Source organism: Pseudonaja textilis, chromosome Z, assembly GCF_049901715.1.
Source record: "Pseudonaja textilis isolate UNSWEBS1 chromosome Z, rPseTex1.2, whole genome shotgun sequence".
NCBI classification, from domain to species: domain Eukaryota; kingdom Metazoa; phylum Chordata; class Lepidosauria; order Squamata; family Elapidae; genus Pseudonaja; species Pseudonaja textilis.
In genome coordinates this window covers 111388898-111410553 of record NC_142008.1, presented here as the reverse complement: position 1 = coordinate 111410553, position 21656 = coordinate 111388898, and the positions used below count along the sequence as shown (strand labels likewise).

Here is a 21656-nt window from a genome sequence, read left to right as displayed (position 1 = left end):
GAGGCAGAGAGATAAACAGAGAGGAGGGTAAGAGAGAGGAGGAAAAGAGAGAGGAGAGACAAAGAGAGAAATAAAGAGAGAAGGAGAGAGGGAGAGAGAGAAAGAGAAAGCAGGAGAATGAGAGAGACAGGGGAGAGACAGAGAGAGAGGGGAAGAGAAAGGGAGGGAGAGAGACAGAGAGGAGGAAGAGAGAGGCAGAGAGAGAAGGGAGGGAAAGAGAGACAAGAGACACAGACACAGTCATATGACTGGATGGGAGTGAGTGACATCGAGTTGGCCACGCCCACCCAGGTTTTGTGGCTCCCGATATTTTTTCTATGGGAGATGGGTCCAAATGGCTCTTTGAGTATTTAAGGTTGCAGACCTCTGGTCTAGTCTTTTCTTAAAAACCTCCGGTGATGGAGCACCCATGATTTTTTAAGGCAAGCTGTTCCATTGTCCTCACTGTTAGGAAGTGCTTCCTTAATTCCAAATTGCTTCTCTTCTTGCTTAGTTTCCATGCATTGTTTCTTGTCCTGCACTCTGGTGCTTTAGGAGAATAATTTGACCCCCTTTTCTTTGTGGCAGCCCCTCAAATACTGGAGTACTGCTATCGTATCACTCCTAATTTTTTTCCCCTTTAAACTAGCCAAACCCAAATCCTGCAGCCGTTCTTCATGTTTCAGTCTCCAGACCTTCATCTCAGTTGCTCTTCTTTGAACTTTTTTGTCTCAACATCTTTTTTGTTATAAAGTTGGTTCCAGTATTCCAGGTGCAGTTTTACTAGGGTTTTACAAAATGGTACTAATACCTCCTGTTATCTTGATTCTATGTCTCTGTTTATACAACCCAGGATTTTATTAGCTTTTTTGGCTGCTTCCACACATTGCTGTCTCATGTTTAAGTGATCGTCCACTAGGACTCCAACTTCCCTCTCACAGTTACTTGATTTGAACCAGCTCTCGCCTAATCTGTACTTATACCTTTGATATGTTTTTCCTGCCTAAATGTTAAACTTTGCTTTTCTCCACATTAAAATCCATTTTGTTGGATAAAACCCATTGTTCAAGTTTGTCACGATCTTTTTGGATCTAGTTTAGTCCTCTACATCTTCTAGAGACTCTTAACTGAGATCCAGATAATGTTTTCTTGGTTCTTTGTTATTTTGGAGTTTTGTTTTGGTTTGGTTTGGCTTTTTTATTTTTTTAGTGTCCTTAATATCATCCTGCTTCTTCCATCTTTTTTTTTACTTTTCAAAGAAAGAACTAGAGCGGGTGTCTCCAACCTTGGCAACTTTAAGACTTGTGGACTTCAACTCCCAGAATTCCTCACCCAGCTTCGTTTTGAAGTCCACAAGTCTTAAAGTTGCCCAGGTTGGAGACCCCTGAACTAAAGCATCTATGGGAAATCTCAAAAACCAAACGTCTGGGAGATTATTTAAACTTAGCCATATAGTACAACAACACTGTTTTGGCATTTTACAAATCACAATTTTAATAGAAAGTTTAATGAACAATTTCTTTGTTCTAAGACATCACCAGGGCGGGGGCGGGGGAGGACATCACACCAAAGCACCACAGATAACGGACACAATGCTCAAAGCACTCCAAACAAGTTTCACATACTAATTCAAAGCTGCATCCACTTGATCCCAAGTCTGACCTCTGGAACTTCAGAGGTGAATATTGAATTAGTCAGAAAAGTATACAGGTAGTCCTTGACTTACAACCTTTCATTTAGTGGCCATTTGAAGTTATAACAGCACTGAAAAAAAGTAACTTATGATCAGTTTTCAAACTTACGACCACTGCTAGCATTCCCATGGTTACATGGTCAAAATTCGGGTGCTTGGAAACTGAAATAAATTTATCACAATTGCACTATCCCAGAGTCATGGGATCACCATTTGTTAACCTTCTCAGCCGGCTTCCAACAAGCAAAGTCAATGGAGAAAACCAGACTCACTTAACGACTGCATGGTTCACTCAACAGCTGCAGCAATTCGCTTAACAACTGTGACAAAAGATTGTAAAATAAGGTACATCTCAACTGCCTCACTTAATGACAGAAATTTTGTGGTTGTAGTTGAGGACTACCTATATCAACTCTCAAATCCACACACTCCCATCCCCATATGAAAGGCAACTAGGGGTGAAGATGGAATTGGTGTAACAATTTGGCCTTGTAAATATTTTAGGAGCGAAGAGACTGTTCTGTTACTTTGGAAGTAACAGGAAAGTCTGACCAACTGATCCCAACTAAATCCAAGTTAATTGGACAGCAAATAATATTACTAGCCATACTCTATGAATTGAAAGAGGTTTTCTATTAAACAACGTATTTTGTATTTCCATAGAGCAATGTTTCTTAAACTTTCTTTTCCTGGGAATTTTTCCTTTGTACAAGTTGTATTTATCTATATTTAAAGATAAAGGTTCCCCTCGCACATACGTGCTAGTTGTTTCCGGCTCTAAGGGTCAGTCTCTGTTACGAAGCCCAAGAGCCAGCACTGTCCAAAGAGGTGTCCATGGTCATGTGGCTGGCATGACTAAATGCCAAAGGCACATGGAACACTGTTACCTTCCCACCAAAGGCCCCCCCGTTTTTCTACTTGCATTTTTACATGCTTTCGAATTGCTAGGTTGGCAGAAGCTGGGACAAGTAACGGGAGCTCATCACGTTACGCGGTGCTAAGAATTCGAACCGTCGAACTGCCGACCTTGCTGATCGACAAGCTCAGGGTCTTAGCCACTGAGCCACCGTCACCCTCTATCGATATTTACCCTATTACAAATTTAAAATGATATATTCATTGCCTTTACCACTTCTCACAACTGTTTGATGAAATTTTATTCAATATACTAAAACTCCCATGCTTGCTTATTTGTAGCCTTTAATTGGGCAAAATGGTGCATCATAGAGCAATAATTTTTGAATCAACAATAACTCACCTGGGTTAACTTTAAAAAATGCATTCCAAATCCAGGGCCCATGATTACACCCATGGGATTTGACAAAGTTGTTGCTGCTTCAGCACCGCCATGTTGCTGTGCCATCATTGTCACCCATGATCACATGATCTTCATGGGCATACCCCTGCCTTTCTTCCCACCTCCCTCTGGCTCCTGTGTCCAATTGCTGGCGCTAAGGGCCAATGGGAAAGTAGTTTATTGGATACTCTAGAATTTAGGTCGAAATCTGAAACATCTTAATGACAGGGGTCAATGAAGGAAGGGCAAGGGAGCAACACAGATGGTTGCTGCTGAGATAGGGCTGGCTGGAGATGTCTATGTGTGAGCTCTCTTCCTCCCTGGAAGGAAGGGGGCCTTGGGGGACAGGCAAGAATGGGAAGTTTTTCTCACAATCTAGGGCTCCCATTGTTCCCATTCCTCCCAGCAAAGTGGCAGGCTGTGCCACGGGTCAACCAAGGAAGAGGAAGGACTCTGCTGAGGCTTATGAAGGGAGGAGAAATGGTGCTGGCCTATATTATACGTGAAAAAGAAATATCACCCTATCAGTTGTTTAGCATTACATTATTTTTCAACATAGGCTGGCAAATAATTTTGATTTTGAGGACCCCTGAAAGGGTCTTGGGAGACCTCCAAAGATCCTAAGACCACATTCTTTAAGAAACATTGCTTTAGAGCAAAGGTCTCCAAGCTTCGCAACTTTAAGACTTGTAGACTTCAGCTCCCAGAATTCCCCAGCCAGCCATGTTGGCTAGGGAATTCTGGGAGTTGAAGTCCACAAGTCTTAAAGATGGCCAGTTTGGAAACCTGTGCTTTACAGAAACACAAAAGCTTCTCACCCAAGATTTTGGACTACATATTGGGGGCAGAGGCTTGTAAATAAAAGCCTTCTAAATTTTAAGATAGGTAACTTAAATATTAGGACAGTCACAGCTGGATAATCAGCAAGGCTCCTTTGGCCACCAAAATCTTGCAAAAGCATTTCCAGGAGTGCCATCATTGCTGTTTTTTCAGCAATAACAAATATATTTACTCAAAATCAGGTGCCATCAAGACCGAAGAGACTTTTACACTCAAGTAAGTTTCACCTTCATACATCTTTGATGGAACATGCTTAACCATAATTCATGGGGGGGGAGGAATATACCCTCACATACAATTCAATGAGTTGGCTCAACATGCTAAGCCGTGGTATATGAGCTGCAACATGTTCGCACAACCAGAGTCAAACAAACCACAGAATGGCTTAATTATATTAGATGAGACCAACTTAGCACTGGAAGTGTAAAAAAAAATTCAGGCTGCTCCACAGAATGCCCTGTGCTGGTAAGATGGCAGCTTAAAAGAGAATCAGGGTTTGTTTAACGAAAGCTTACCTACGGGGCATAACAAAACAGAAACATGTCTACCAAATTTGATATGATAGCAATAGCAATAGCAATATCACAGACTTATATACCGCTTCACAGTGCTTTACAGTCCTCTCTAAGCAGTTTACAGAGTCAGCATATCGCCCCCCTACAATCTGGGTCTTAATTTTACCGACCTCAGAAGGATAGAAGGCTGAGTCAACCCTTAGCCGGTGAGAATTGAACTGCCGACAGCTGGCAGTCAGCAGAAGTAGCCTGCAGTACTGCATTCTAACCACTGCACCACCACGGCTCTATAAATAAAAGATATAGGCAAATATACATACAAAAAATACATACACACACATTAAAGTGGCAGGCCATGTTAGTCGCCAGGCTGAATATATGCAAGGTCTTTACAAAGACAGACAATGATGGCCTTATCAGGAGTATTATAGTTGGGCTGCAAAAATCTAGATGACGGTAAACAGGGACCGAAACTCTCTGCCTGATCAAGAGTCACCCAGGTTTCTGCAGACAAGATATGATAGCCACTGTTACATGGCCACTGTCCGGAGGCACATTCATATGGCAAGTGGCAACCAAGATTCTGGAGAAAGCCTTGCCCAACTACCTTGGAAGCAGAGAAGGTTCTTAAAAAGCTACTGGTACAGCAAACGTGGGGTAGTAGCTGTATAAGTTAGAGGGAGAGGTGGTCCCTTCCTTTAGTAGACAGTACATGTATTGGTAGGACAGTCACATCCCACTCAAAGCAGAAGACAAAGTTGTACAATCTTTGTCTTCAAAAACCTTGAGCGTAGGCACCATCAACATTGCATATCTTCACTTATAAAGCAGAAGGTTGCCTTGCTTCAGGGCAATCAGTCACTATAACACCATCAAAGGAGAAAAACCTAAGTTTCTGGGACTTCCCTCCCTCATAATTTCAAGGCTTTTTCTGCATGACAATATGGCACACTGAGGTGAGGCCAAAGAAGCCCTTGATACTTATGTCTCTTTTCCATTGGAATCTGTGGGACTTTCTGTCCCATCCTCATCGCATTACTGAAGACGGCAGCTGCCAAGTTCTCCAGAATATTACCTTGGGCAGCCACAGTAATAACCAATAAACAGAGAAGCAAAATCCTGAAGCGTGTAAGGCTGAAACTTCCACTTTGGGTATTTCCAGTTACAGAAATGCAGGAAAATCCTCCATCCAAGATTTTGAAGAGGTATAGCTGGTCAGAATACAGCATATGAGATTGGATAGCCCACTGGCCTAACTCAATACAAGGCAGTCCTTTGATTTCCACAAGTTTGTAATCCATCTGTTTCATAGTGTAGCATGCTATGAAAAAGAAACTTCCCCACCAGCGCCTTCCAAATGTACATGACCTTCAGCCTCCATTATCCCTAGGAAGCCAGAGGGCTATTCATTTAATTATTAGGATTTATATTGTACAACTCAAAGTGATCGGTGTCCATCAGCTTCCTGACTATTTTCCCCACACCTTAGGATGTGTGCCTGGACTGAAAGAGGACGATGGCCCTCAAGTCACTCAACCAGATGTTATACTTTATGGAGGACTGAAGTTTAGAATACAGGTAATCCTTGACTTACAACAATTCGCTTAGTCGCCGTTCAAAGTTACAGCGGCACTGAAAAAAGTGACTTATGACCATTTTTCACACTTATGACCATTGCTGACGGTCATAGGATCAAAATTTGGATGCTTAGTAACTGACTCATATTTATGACAGCTGCAATGTTCCGGGGTTATCTTTTGTGACCTTTTTTTATAAGCAAAATCAAATGGGGAAGCCAAATTCACTTAACTACCAGGTTACTCACTGAACAACTGCAGTGGATTCACTTAACCCTGTGGCAAGAAAGGTCATAAAAAGGGCCCCAAATTCAACAAATGTTTCATTTAGCAACAGAAATCTGAGGTTCAATCATAGTCTCGTAAGTTGAGGATTATCTATATCTAAGAGAGGACTGAAGGGAAGACTAGGGAAGCTGAAAACCGATACAATTGGAAGGCACCAATTTGAAAACAGTTGCCTATGGAGGAAGGCTGGATTTGGTGCTTATGTGCATCGTTTGTTTGTTTTTTTTAATGAAAAGACCCAGAGAACATGTTGTACATGAATTCTGTCCTTTCGAAGAGCTTTCAATATTCTAAACAGAAAATGTTATCCATGTTTATCAGCCATGAGGTAAGGAAACACAGTGTGGGGTCAAGCAAGAAATTGACTGGATGCCTGTTCGCAAGGAAAGAGATGGTGCATCCTTTAGCCAGAGTTCTTTTGCCAGAGTTCTTCCCTGATTTGTGTGTGTGTGTGTGTGTGTGTGTGTGTGTGTGTGTGTCTTTCCACATGCCCACAGAAGGCAGCGTAGAACCAAGTCTACTTCAACTCTTATTGCAAAAGACCTCCAGTCTAAAACATCAGCCCAATTCTGTAAAGCAAAACAACAGAAATGCATAGGCACTGTGGTGACATTTCCAAACCAAGTCATTGAAAAGGCAAATTGCCTTGATCTTTCACATCCACTCTAATGAGGCTTTATAAAAGAGAGGGAGAGAGAGGGAGAGGGAGAGGGGGAGAAGAGGAAGACGTTGGCCAACAGGATATCAGCTTCTCATGCATCTTGCAGATCCGGAATGTCAGAGAGGATCATGGGAGAACCCAACTGCAGTTCTTGTTGGAGAGACTCCATGTCAGCAGGGTTCATGCGATGGACTTCCAACCAATCAGCGAGAAGTGAAGCCGAGAGTGGGGCGGAGTCACCTTGACTAATAAAGTGAAGTACAAGAAAGAGAGACCAGGAGATGGGATGGAGACAAAGCAATGGACAATACAGAACTCTAAATTATCTGGATCAGTGTTTCTCGGCAACTCTATCATGACTGGGGAATTCTGGGAGTTGAAGTCCACACATTTTAGAGTTGCCAAGATGGAGAAACACTATTCTAAACAAAACCCTAGAGTATCTCCAGATAAAATTCTTTTCTATGGCATGAAGACAGATCAAATTTAGTGATAGCTGCTTCAGTATAGCTTTTGATGGAGCCCAAACCACTTTAGCCCTCAGGAACTGCTGTAAAGGGCTGAGAGAGACAGTAGAGATTCATTTGAAAATATTAGAAGACAAATTACATTATTATTCAGCGAACGTACCTCCTGCTTCCTATTTTCCCCACAACAAACAACCTGTGAGGTGGCTTGGGCTGAAAGAGAATAAGTGGCCCAAGGTCATCCAGCCAGCTTTCAGACCTAAGGCCTAGAGTTTAGAGCCTCCTGGCTTCTAGGCCAGCATATTAATCTCTGACTCTTCAAATTTCACAGGAAGAACGGCTAATGCAGAACAGGAAACAAATTTAAATCATCCAAAATTGCCACATTTGAAAATGGTACTTTCCGGATACGTTGGGCCTCATCTTTCCTAAGCTTCGTGAGACTAGCTAGGCTTTGTAGGGGCTGAAGGGGAACAAGTAACAGAAGATGGATTCCAACTAAGCATTATTACTTGTCAGATCTTACCGCTGCCAGATCATGGCTCCTCCTTGTTTTCAAAAGAAGTTTGCCCTGTTTTCAATGGTATCAGAGCAGGTAAGCCAATAGAAGAAATACAACCTCTTCGTCCATTAAGGACATGTTACTTCCTGCTGCCCACCAAGATGCTAGTTCCAATAAAGCAAACATCTGTTCCTGAATGCATGTATTCTTCCACCTATTCCACGGCACAAACTTCTCCCCACAAAGTCCCAACAAACAGGATATATGAAACACTGCTCACCTCTCTCTGTTCTCCCCCACCATGTCAAAAGACTGATTCAGGAATTCTTCCAGGTCAAATCCAACCCCGTAACCAGCACCACTGCCTTTGGGCGTTCCAGAGAAAACAGGAGGCAAAAGATCTTCCACCTGGAATGAAGAACCCATAAAAATTTAATGTAGGACTACCAATGATTTGAAGACAAGGGACTCTCCATACAACCTTATTCCTGCACGAATAGCTGAGTTTCTCAGCTGTCCCTTGCACCATGAGCAAACCATCTCCTCAACCTGGTACCCTAAAGGAATATCGCCCTCAGTCAGCGTCTTTTTTTTGGATATGCTGTTCGAAAACTATGGATGCTAAAGCACATCTGGAGCACATCAGAAAAAGGAAAACACTAGCAAATAAAAGGAGAGGAAGGGTAGGTTCAAAGAAGTCAGCTGCATTTAACAAAAATCACAAGTCAGAGAAATAAACAAGTATAAACTTGCTAAATTCCTTTCAGTGGGAGTGGAAGAAAAATAATGTTTTCCAGATCCGATCCAGAATAAACAGTTTTATTCAAAGCATTGTGTTGACTGACACACACAACGAAGAGGACTGTACTCCTTTCTCAGGCTGCGAAAAGCCTTTTGCTCATCTCTGGGAGCCCCGCAAGAGAAATGCTGCAGCCTACACGGAACATTGTGGGAATTCAATTATTAAGCATCCTGCAGAAATGGCATTAAGTTTGCCAGGAGCATCTTTTAGAGGTGCCAAGGGGGCTCCCAACTCTTGTGGATTATAATAAGGGAATTTATACTACCCCAAGCCATGTGTCCTCCTAATATCAAAAGGAGGAGTCCCTCAAGGGCTTTTACCTGAGATTTTGACAGCTGTTGGGTTACCACGTTGATATCAGGAGATTCTGAAGGTAATCCTGACGCTACCTGGGACTGAACTGACCCTCTAGTTTCTTCTGTGGTCAGTCCCTGGGGCAGAAGTTCAGCCTTGCCTATCTCAGACTGGAACAGGGACTGATCCACCTCAGCTCTTGCCACAAAATTGACAACCGGTTCTGGCAGAGGCCCAGCAGGTGCCACCTCAGGCTGGCCAACAGGCAGTTGTCCAGACACAGCCCAGTTCTCAGGCGGAGAGACGCTACGCCAAGCGTTGAGGGCCGTCATTTCATATGGGCCTTGGAAGATCTGGCTTGGGGCATACTTGACGTTCAAGAGGCACTCGGACTTGGCAGGAATGGCTTTGGGGCAAGCCGGGGCAGCCACCATGAAGGGGGCAGTCTGCGCTGGGAAAAAACGAATAACGTTGGTGTTGGAAGCCTGGACCGAGGCTAGCTCGGTCCCCACCGGGACAAGGGTGAGCTTGGGGGCAAGGCTTGGCGCTGCTTTGTCGGAGAAAGCAAGGAATTCGGAAGGTGCCGGTGTGTTACGAGAAGGGGCGGGAGTGACACAGGCCGATGGGGGCAAAGGCTTGGTGGCAGGAACTGAGGGAAGGACATGACTGGCCGTGTTTTTCTGAGGTGGGGCTGTGGACCCATTTTGGATTGGCTTGTTCTGGGTGCGATCCACCATCTTGGTCCACCTTTCCAGAAGGTTCCGGTCGTTCTCGGTCAGCATGTCCTTGTGCTCCCGTTCCTTCTCCTTCTTCTGCTTCTCTCGCTCCTTCGCCCGTTCCTGGCGCCGCTTCCGTTTCTCCTCCCTCTCACGCTGGCGTTCCTTTGCCGTTACCGGTCGCCGGATATCAAGAGTTTCTGAGACAGAGGAAGGTATATCTGCAAGACAGAAAGAGCCAGTGGTGCTTGTGAAGAAGGAATCGAAAAAGTAAAGATGGCGGCTGCAAACACATAATCAAGGAAGGCCACACTTTTTTTAAAAAAACACACCCATCACAGATTAGCATCACTACAAGTACTTCTTGACTTGCAACTTTGTTTAGGGACCGTACAAAGTTACAAAAACAGCACTGAAAAAAGTGACATGACCATTTTTCATACTTACGACCATTGCAGCATCCAAATAGTCACGTAATCAAAATTCGGATAGACTGGTTCGCATTTATGACAGTCACAGTGTCCCAGGGTTATATGTGATCACCTTTTGTGACCTTCTGATAAGCAAATTCACTTACCAGATACAGCCAGATTCACTTACCAACCACGTTGCTAATTTCAACAGCAGTGATTCACCTAACAATTGTGGCACGAAAGATTGTAAAATGGGGCAAAATTCACTTAACAACTGCCTTGATTAGCAACAGAAATCTGGGATTCAAATGTGTTTTAAGTCAAGGATTACCTGTATTTAAGCAGCAAATACTTTCACTCCGATTCTCCCAAGGTTTCTAAGCATTTTCCTGGATTCTAACCAGGTCTTACAGATTATCTTGATCTTACAGTATCCAGGATACAACCTCTTTGGTATCTACTGAACCTTGGAAAACTAACAATTGCTTTGAAGTCCTTTTCAAAGCAGGTTTCTAGACTCTAAATCAAAGATCTTCAAATTTGGCATCTTTAAGACTTGTGGACTTCAACTCCCAGAATTCCTGAGCTAACATGACTGGAGGAAGAATTGTGGGAGTTGAAGTCCACAAGTCTTAAAGCTGTCAAGTTTGAAAACCCCTGCTCTAGAAAGAATACATGTAGTTCTCAATTTACAACAGTTCATATTAGTGTCCATTTGAAGCTACAACAGCACAGAAAAAAGTGATTTATGACCATTTCTCACACTTATGATGGTTTCAGGATCCCCGTGGTCATGTAATTTACATTCGGATGCTTGACAACTGACTCACTTTTATGACGATTGCAGTGTCCCTGGGTCGTGTGATCATCCTTTGCAACCTTCTGACAAGCAAACTCAATGGGAGGAAACCAGATTCACTTAACTATCGGATTACTAACTTAACAACTGAAATGATTCATTTAACAACTGTGGCAAGGAAAAGTCATAAAATGGGGCAAAACAACCTAAACTTTGGTCTTAATTGTGGCCGTAAATTGAAGACTACCTATATTTCATTGCTTAGTAGCTTCATGATATGCTGCGTGTCACCCAAAAAGATACTCCTTGGGTCTTTTTAGCTGCCAGAAAAAGGGAGTGGGGGAAAACAAGGCATTCTTGAAATGCCTAGATAATCATCCAACAGCACCCCAAAGTTGTCAGAGCATAAGAAGGTTACTGGAGAGCATGATGGATGACTCTTGGCTATGAATGTGTTCCGTTGGAGAATATACATCCGGGGGTGGGGGGGGAGACCAGGGTCAAGGGGGAAATGTATGATGTAATTTAGTATCGGCTGCACCCAGCCATGCGCCAACATGGTGACTTCTAATAAACCAATTTACTTTTCTCCGAGATGCGGCTAGAGACTTTTGATTTGAATGAGGGTGGATTTGTTGGAGTCCTGACATGCTTCTGCCTGAAAAGAACATTCAAGGTTGTTTTGTATGTAAAACAAAACAGATGTAAAAATGATGGAAGAACAAATACAAAGCTAAACAGGTGAAAACATTTCAACATTTGCATCTGTATACTTATTTGCTGAAATTACATATATCTTGCTCTTCAGGGGAGTTTCGAGCAACATAGACATTGCTAAGATGCAATGCTACCAAGATGCAGTATTATATTCAATAAATATTATCTGATTCCTGTAAAAAAAATTAGCCTTAAATTTCTTCTAAAAAGGTTACTTGATTTTGATTTGGGATGAAATTGAAAAGGAAGTCCTCAACATGAAACCATTCACTTCGCCACCCTTTGAAGTTACAATGGCATTGAAGAAAGTGACTTATGACCAGTTTTCACACAGACAACTATTACAGCCTCCCCAGGGTCACATGGTCAAAATTCAGGTGCTCGGCAACTGGCATATATCTATGACAGCTGCACAGTCCTGGGATCATGTGACTACCAGCTGGCTTCCGACAAGCATAGTCAATGAGCAAGCAAATCTGGCTTCCCTTAATAACTACACAATTAGCTTCACAACTGTGTCCCCCACAAAATAAAAATTGTAAAAAGGGAGAAATTAACCGTCTTGCCTAACTAGGTCAGAATTCCCCCACCATTTCCAGCTTTGCAGAGGGGAGGGGGCGGAGAGGGGATGGTTGCATGCAAATGGCCGGCATGCACTCGTGCACGCACAGCTCTCCTTGCACAAGCAGCATGCACACGTGCCTGCCGCTCACTTAAATGATTTCATTTCTCCTGCTGATCATGCAATGAGGATGTGCGTGTAGGTGCATGCGCTCATAGGCCGTTTCCCCGGCCTGGTTGCAAATCCCTCACAGCCCATTAACGGGCCACGGCCCACAGGTTGGAGACCCCTGGATATCCTGTCATATCACTTCCCAGAGCCAAAACCTGCAGAAACCTCACCTTTGTTTTTATTCCGGAATGCAGATTGCAAGATGAGGGCTTTGAGAGCAGCCTTGGTGTCATCCGAGATGGCGCCTTCCCGCTTCGGTGGGGCCACGGGGGCCTCCACCTCAGCCTTGACTTCTGGCGGCGTGACAGAGGCAGCAACCAGAGGAGAGGTGAAGTCAATGGTCTCTGTTGGGTAAGGCATGGGAGAGGCCATCGCATAATCATCATCGGCGCGTGGAGAACCAGCACTGGGCATGTCAATATCGTTGCAGCGCAGTAGCAGTGCCTGGTTAGCGGCCTCATCCACCCCGCCGTCCACAACGGCTGGCCTAAGAGAGGGCTTGAAGCTGATCTGCCGCCGGATGCCTTCCCGGCGTTCGTGGAAGTCCTTGATTTCCGCCATGATAGTCTCCTTGATTTGTTCCTTGGTAAGCACTTGTTTGTCAAAGTCAAAATCAAAAGCCGGGACGCAATCCGGCTCATCGTCCGGATCGTGATACTTAGACAGAAACGGGTGGTTCAAGGCCTCCACCACAGAGATGCGTTCACGTGGGTCGAAGCGGAGCATCTTGGAGAGCAAAGACAAGGCCTTCCGGTCGGCATTCTGGTAGAGATTGTCCCACGGCACTGGCTGGCGTGATGGCAAGCTCTGGATGTAAGCACGCACACGGTCGGCACCAATGGAGTGGACCACTTTGGCGGGAGGAGTGCCCAGGACGGTGATAATCAGCTGCAGTTGGTGGATATAGTTTTTCCCAGGAAAAAGCTGCTTCCGTCCAAGCATCTCTGCAAAAATGCACCCTACTGACCACATGTCTATAGCCTGTGTATATTCGTGCAGAGACAACATCAGCTCTGGGGCTCTGTACCAGCGAGTGGCCACATACTCTGTCATGAAGTACTTGTATTCAACTGGCTTGGTGCAGAGGCCTCGGGCCATCCCAAAGTCACCAATCTTCAGCTCACAGTTCTCATTGATCAGCAGGTTGCTGGGCTTGAGGTCTCGGTGGATCACATTGGCCGAGTGGATGTACTTAAGGCCTCGGAGAAGCTGGTAGAGAAAGTAGCGCACGTGCTCCAAAGTGAGAGGCTGTGACGAATGGATAATCTGGTGAAGGTCACTCTCCATTAAGTCTAGCACCACATAGCTGCCAGCGGGGGAAAAGAAAGGGCACAAGTCAATAAAAGAGTGAATCTGGAGTGTTGCCCACATGCAATACTTGCTGAATAATCTTGGACCTCTCCTCTTCTCGTATGCAGGCATACGACCTTCCCTGTTGGGGGTTGTTGTAAAAATAACCCTGTGTGCTATTCCGGAGCCAAATGGTAGCACGGCACATATGCTGATGTGTATATCACATATTGATGTGATTACCTAGAAGACTGTCCACTTGGAAATAGAGAATAAGAGAATAATAATAAAGCAGGGAGGCGGTGAATATTACAGCTCCCCTCTCCTAAGGAGGGGGAGCAATAAGAAGGGCCTTATCTGTAGTGTCTCCCTTCCTGAGGAACATCATCCCTCTGGAGCTAAGATTGGTCCCCACCTGTTCTTATATTAAGCTTTTATTAGCTGCAAAGTCACTGAGAGTGAATAAGATGGCCATGTATATTTTCTTAAATAAATAAATAAAAAATGGCGTTCGTACATTTTGATTCTACTTCCTTGAATTGAGAAGTCGCACATGCTGTTTCCAAGCCAATAAAATATTCACAATAAGCCTGGAAAATAAGGACAAGAGAGACCAACTCACCCACGGACAACGAAAAAACTATCATTATTCGAACCTGGATTTCCAAACTTTCTGACAACCACTAACATTATCTCATCTTATTCAAGAAACGGACCAGACCTTTTACTGGAAACTGTCCTAGTCCCAAAGGATCTGGGAATTTGATGCAGAAAAAAAAAAAAACCCTCTACCACATGCAGCAAATTCCCCAAGCACTCACTATTTCAAAAAGCCTTCGTGTCAATTCGCCAAAACTGAATTTGTGGCCTGACATCGAACAAGGTTATTGTTTTTGTTTTAGGTTAATATTGGTGTTTTAATTGTTTTTAATATTTAATATGAGACACCCAGTCATATACTTGAAGATGGGCAGCTATATAAAACAAACAATTGGGTTTTTTTAATGTTTAATGTGAGAACCCCAAAATTATATATCCCAAAGGTGCATTTTTCAGGAGGCAACTGGACTTTCTTGCTTTTCTTTGAAGATGTTTTGCTTCTCATCTGAGAAGCTTCTTCAGCTCAGAGCTCAGAGCTGACGCTTCTTGGATGAGAAGTGAGATGTCTTCAAAGAAAAACAAGGAAGTCCATTAAGCATCTTTGGGACAACCACGACCTGGATGACTGAGAATCTCCACTGACACTTACCGAAGTCATATACGTGCAGATGGGCAGCTATATAAAACAAACAATTATATAAGTTGTCAACTAATCCTTTAAAAACTAGAGGTGATGTAACCTTCTGAGCTCACACTGATTTAATCAGCTTTCTACAAGAAGAAATGAACTGTTTTAATTTATTATCTCATAAAGGCTACCGGAATTTCAGACAGGGCTAGGACCAGACAGTATTTCTCAAGCCTGGAAAACTTTTAAGACAGACACTTACACAGACTTGAATTCAGCATAAGGCACGGAAGGTTTCAGGATATCCTTGATGGCAATGATGTTATCGTGCTTGAAATGTTTCAAGATTTTAAGTTCCCGGAGGGTACGCTTGGCATTCATCACAACGTCAAAGGCATTCGGGATCTTCTTTATCGCCACCTGCTGGCCTGGTAAGTGGAAAACAGGAAAGAGGTGAGGTGTGTATCTCTCACATTCTGCAAATCACAAATTTGTTTCCTGTTCACAGGTATGCCACTCTAAAGGTTCTTAGATGCATTCTGACAAGCACTGGGTGGTTGTTGTTTTTTTTAATTGGTTATACACTGTTAAATCTAATGGCTTTTATTGGAGAGAGGATTTGAGGAATGTTTTCTTAGTGCAACTTGTATTTATTTATTTTCCTTTTAAAGTACAAAAAAGAAAAAGGAACAAAACGTCAAAAAAAATTACAAAGGACACAGTTTCAAATGGAAAAAGAAATGCATTAAAAGTACTCTAGGGAAAAAAGTGAAAAAATACAATAGAAAAAAGAAACAAGGTATAATAATGATCTAGCGTAAATATTATTAAGGTGTATGAATAGAATAGAAAATAGAATAGAATAGAAAGAAATAGGAATAGAATAATAGAATTGGAAGGGACCTTAGAGGTCTTCTAGTCCGACCCCTTGCTCAGGAAGGAAATCCTATACCATTTCAGACAAGTGATTACCCAATCTGATTCACAACTTCAGGAAGCAAATTGTTCTACTGATTAATTGTTCTAACTGTCAGGAAAGTTAGACACATCTTTATTTCTAATATTTTTATGTCATCATAACAGTGTCTTGTGGGAACTCAGCCTATTCAATCACTGTATTGCATGAACTCATAAAATAGGTAATTCACTTTCCAAACTAAGTTATTTCACAAATCCAACCAGTCAACTCACACCTTTCCTTAATCACTATTTATAAATGAACCACATATACATGTGTGGTTCGAATTCATACAGGTAGTCCTCAACTTATGCCTGGTCCTTTAGCAATCATTCAAAATTACAATGGACAACCAAAAGCTATAGCACCTGGTTCGAGAGGTCCAACAGGTACACGTACACACACACACAGTCACACAATCTATCATAAACACATGATCACAAGTTATAGTCATGTGACTTATCACTCATAGGAATATCCTGTTTACCTAATGACCACATAACAGCTTAACCACCACTCTAAAAAAACCCCATAAAATCAGATCCAGTCATGTGGATGCCTTGACTTCTGACCATCATTGACTTACAATGAAAATTCTGAGCTCCATTACAGTCATTATTCCTTAATTGAGACAGTTTCTGAATATAACCTAAAGCCATTTTATGTAATTAGGGACCTTGGCATTTCTTTGGGTCCTTATGCCAAAGCTCTGCTCTGCATCTCAGTGCAATATATAAAACTAAGTCTCCCTATTTCCCAGACTCTGGCAAGCCTTCCCTGGCCTGGCATCAATCCGTTCCTTTGGAATTATATTTCCTAAATTTCCCAGCCAGCATGACGGAAAAATTTTGAAACTGTAGTCAGGAAAGGCTGGCTTCGATCCAGGTATCTAGTTTGAACGTGGCACAGGCAAAAGCATTCTGAAGGATTTTGTCTTAACAGAAAATGTGTAGCCCGGGCAGGAAATCCTTCCTTTAAGGCAGTGTCACTATCAATATACTGATAAGATGCATACCCAGCAGCACAGACCTTAAAACATCAAGGAGGAGTAGCCTAGAACCAGGAGGTTGTGAGTTCTAGTCCCACCTTACACATGAAAGCTGGCTAGGTAACTTTGGGCCAATCACTAGGAAACTGTGAGTTCTAATTCCACCTTAGGCATGGCAGCCAGCAGGGTGACTGGGCCAATCACCAGGAGACTATGAATTCTAGTCCTACTTTAGGAATGAAAGACAGCTGGGTAACTTTGGGCCAGTCACTCTCTCTTGTGGTGGGAAAAAAATTTGTTTTATGTGTTTGTTTGGTTTTTTGGTGATGGTTAAGCGAATGCCACTGCCATTATGTGAATGCAACAGTCATTAAGTAAATGAACCCACCTTACAGGGTTGTTGTGGTGAGGAAAACAGGAAGAAGAAATATTAGGTATATTGACGGTCTTGAGTCATTCAAATATATACATTTTTAAAAAGTACAAGTCCAATAACAGTGTCTCATTAATCTGCATAGTTTGCTACCTGTTTTAATACTAATACAAAAATATCTGCTACTAGTAAATTATAGGTAGTCCTAGTTTAACAATTCTAATCAGCGGGATGGGACAGCTCATAACAGCCAACGCAACATGGCCAACTTGGTGTGGGACAAGAATTATAATAACATCGTGTCAGGATTCCAGCAGTTACCCCCATTTAAATCATGAGTCTTGAGCCAAACTTCCAAATCTTCAAAGGATTAATTAGGAGTTAACATGTCCGGCACTGCGTGAGTATAGCCGACTCTAAGACACATAATTCACTGTCACCCTTGACCTTGGTTATCCCCCACCCCTTGGATGTATTGTAATTCATATTCTCCAATGGGACACATCTATAGCCAAGAGTCATCAATCAGTCATCTAGTTACTATCTTTGAAAACATTTATGGAATGCAGTTGCGGTTTGCAAGCTGCTGCACTGCTCCTCCCTCCCTTTCTGTTGGCAACTCTAAAAACCATAGAAATATTTCATGAGTTGACAGATTGAAGAAATGCTGGAACTGAATCATTAAGGAAAGGATGCCCAAGGAAAGACAAAATGAAATGTGAATGAGAAAAATTAAAATAATTTTTTAATTATTTTAAATAATTAAATGGTTGAATTGTCCCACAGTGACTTGTCCTGGGGCAAGTTGACCATGACAAGTTGTTTGCAGAGAATTGTCATAGCCACGGAATAAACAATTCATCATTAAGCAAAGCAGTTAAGTGAAACCACCACTGTGCTTACGATATGATCGTACTTAAGTTTTACAAACCTGCGAAGGTCATAAGCGCGAAGAACTATGGCTGCATAGTTATTTTTTCATCACAATCATAAATGTTATATGAGGCAGTGGCTAAATGAGGACTACCCATATGCATTAATATTTCAGGGTACAGTAGTACCTCTGATCACAACCAAATCGGGTTCTGACCCAAAAATTCACAATTATTTTTAATCTGGTCACACATACTCAGGTGGTGATCAAACACGACCCTTGACCCAGAAATTCCTGAAGACAAAACATTAGAAGGCAAAGAAATCACCAAAGTTATGGAACGAATTATGGTGGCGACCAGAGGCTCTACTGCACTAGCAATAGCAATAGAACTTAGACTTATATTCCGTTTCACAGTGCTTTTACAGCACTCTTCAAGCAGTTTACAAAGTCAGCATATTGCCCCCAACAATCTGAGTCCTCATTTTACCAACCTCGGAAGGCTGGAAGGCTGAATCAGTCTCAAGCCTGGTGAGATTTGAACTGCCAAATTGCAGGGAGCCAGCAGTCAGCAGAGGTAGCCTGCAGTACTACATTCTAACCACTCCGCCACTAAACCAAACTTTGCAGAAAACACTACACAGAGAACCACAGGACATATATTATTGATACATACCACTAGTCAAGGAGAATTCCTCTATGCCCCACCTCTATGCAGGAGATAAACTACACAAGATCTCAACAGCCACCCAGCAGAGAGCAGCATGAAGCCATCTGACTTACACACCTGTGTCTTTGCGCCGTGCTGAGCTCACCACACCATAAGCTCCAGTGCCAATTGTTTCAATGACTTCATACTCATCTCCCACTTCGAAAGTGACGTCAAATGACCGGGCCTTCAAAATGGCTAAGTTCTTTGCAGCCACCGTGGCCTGATGGGTGGACTCCTGCTTGGGTTGAGTTTCAGCTGCTTCCTCACCCTCGTCTTCCACTGGTGGTTCAGCCATCGTCTGTCACATTCACACACACAAACACACACAGAGACAAACATGAATTATGAAATCCTGCTGCCCAAGCCAAATGTTTCAAGAGGTTACTGCCCAATGCCTAATTTCCTATTCTCATCTTCATTACAGTAAATATAGCAGGTGGACACAAGCAAGCCTTGACACTTGATGCAAGACTGTTGAAAGTAACCCAGGATAACAGCAGCATTTAGCAGATGATGAACAATGAATAGATTTAGGGCCAAGCAGAGGAACATATGTCTTACCAGAGAACCAGTTTTGTTAAGAAACTGAATGGAGATTCTCAGTCATGGTTGTTTAAAGGTGTTTTTTTTTCAGGAAGCAACTGGACTTTCTTTCTTTTTCTTTTGAAGACTTTCAATTCTCATCCAAGAAGTTTCTTCAGCTCTGACTGGATGGTGGGAATCAAAGGATTTATAGTTCCTTGTAGACCCTGAGGACACAGATTAAATCTCCAAGTGTTTTAACAATTCTCTAAAACAGGGGTGTCAAACGCACGTTGTCACAGCAGCATCATGTGATGTATTGGGACTTTTTCCCCTTCGCTAAACTGGGCGTGGGCATGGCCAGCACATGATGCATTAGTCCTGCAGGCCAGGAGTTTGACAGCTCTAAAAGAATGCAAATGACCAGCTGTCTGCAAGGAATATAAATCCTTCCTTTCCCCACCATCCAGTCAGAGCTGAAAAAGCTTCTCGGATGAGAAGCAAAACATCTTCAAAAGAAACAAGAAAGTCCAGTTGCCTCCTGAAAAAAGCACCTTTAGTTAAGGTGGTTAAGGCAGCAGACCAGAAATCAGAAGACTTTTTAGTTCTAGACCCACCTTACACCCAAAGCTAATAAATGACCTTGGGCCAGTCATGTCCTGCCAGTTCTAGGCAGAAGACAAGGGCAAATCATTTCCAAAGATCTTGCCAAACAAATTGAACGAACTAAAATTGGGAACTTGGGAATAATGACAGGCAAAATATAAGAGTGTTATATTAATATATGAAGCATATAATTGAATGTAGTTCATTAATCGTTTCTCCCTTGACCCTCTGTAACTGACCTCAATTAGCTAGCTATGCAGATTGTGATGAGTGAGACACATTTTTAAAAAAAAAAGCACGAAAGGAGAGTGCATACAATTAAGAACAGATAATCAAATCTTGCACAAGTGAGTGTGCAAATTATTTGAGACAATTTGAAATTACAAGATAATTTTATACTTTATGAAAGAGAACTTGCAAGATAATTCAACCTACTGAGCCTCTTGGAATAAAGTACTTTTTTATAAAGTACTTTATAAAGTACTTTAAAAGGAAAAAATGGATGCAAACTTGAGGATAGAATGTGAAAGAAAGTTCCTTTTTAATTTAGGAACAGGAGAGCAGTAGTCTTTGAGTACTTCTGACTGGGAAAATAAAATAGGGCAGCATGACAGTAATCTGCCAGCCTGAAATTAAGAAGAATCTACGATAGGATAGGATGGGGGGTGGGCGTGGAGGGAAGCATGGAAAAGTTGTTCTCTTACCAATCAAAAACACAGAAATTTCAGAGAAGAAAAAATAGTTTCTCTCCCCCCACCCCCATCAGTTCTTAGGACAGAGTGAGATTAGGAAGCAAACTGGGCTGGATTTGGACAAAAAAAGGGAAAAGTGTCAGTAGCCAATTTTATAGAGCAAGAAAAGGAAAAGTGTTTCCCTGTAAGAAGGGAGTCAGTTTGGTATGGTAGTTAAGGCACTTGCTCAAGACCGGGGAACTCCCAAGTTCAAATCCACCCTAAAAACTCCCTGAATGTCTTCGGATCAGCCACATTCCCTCCGTCCAAAAGGACAAAGGAGGGAGACCCAACCCACGTTGACCTCTCGGACAAAAGCAGTAATTGAGAGGGAGGGGCTGGGGTTCAGTAGCCAAGCTGAATGTTGCCAATGGAGCAAAGCAGGGATGGGGAGGAAAATAAGGAGGGAGAAAGGGCTGCCGATCTCGTGGGGAGGGGCAGAGGGCTGAATTATTAGAGCTGCAACGCAAAGGGAAAATTATACCGCTGGCCAAATCTCCTTCCAGCTGGAATCGTCCACCCCTAATGAGGATAGGAAGGAACCCGCGGGAGAAAAAGGATCCCCACCTGCCAAGATGCGAGATGAAGCGCCGAAGGTCTCAGGAGGTGGACAACAGGGGCGGTTCCCTCTCTGGTCCGCTACACCCTGGTGAGGATGATGGCTCGCCCGGCTGGTCAAGAGTGCCCGGATGTTACGGCTCCGACTGCTCCTCAGCCAATCAAAACGCAGGCGGGCGTGGCTACGAGGGCAAAGCGCCCCGAGATTGCTCCGGCATCGGTACCTTTCTTGAAACAAAATGAAACGCCCCACCTCGCCCGCTAGGAAGAGCCAATCGGAGGGCGCGGAGAAAAAAGCCAGGGGGCCAATGAGAGAGGGAATGAAATAATATTAAAATACGAGTGGAGCCGTTCTGTAGCCTTAATGCGGAGGGCGGGTGTTTCACCTGTTGCTCTTCAGCCCGCTATTGTTGTGGATTGCTGCGAAGGGAACGCCTCACGAAACGAATCGGCACCCCAATATTTCGAAGTTGGAAAGAGAAATAAATATATAGCCTTAGCTATTCAGCAGATGAAAGACCAG

The 21656-nt window shown here is 43.0% G+C and overlaps 1 protein-coding gene across 2 annotated transcripts; it reads right to left on the bottom strand.

The window, feature by feature from the left end:
- Nucleotides 1–714: 714 nt before the first annotated feature.
- Nucleotides 715–21406, bottom strand: MAPK7 (mitogen-activated protein kinase 7). Of its 2 annotated transcripts, XM_026721096.2 has the most exons (7): nt 21143–21406; nt 18792–19014; nt 15074–15239; nt 12464–13599; nt 8942–9852; nt 8100–8227; nt 715–7095 (listed from the first exon to the last, which is right to left on the bottom strand). In XM_026721096.2, the coding sequence occupies exons 2-7, from the start codon at nt 19009–19011 to the stop codon at nt 6942–6944; spliced, it is 2715 nt and encodes a 904-aa protein (XP_026576881.1). In that variant the 5' UTR covers nt 19012–19014; nt 21143–21406; the 3' UTR covers nt 715–6941. The 2 variants fall into 2 exon arrangements, with proteins under 2 accessions (XP_026576881.1, XP_087773216.1); XM_087917090.1 differs by lacking the exons at nt 15074–15239; nt 18792–19014; nt 21143–21406 and adding an exon at nt 14101–14173.
- Between the last annotated feature and the right edge of the window lie 250 nt (nt 21407–21656).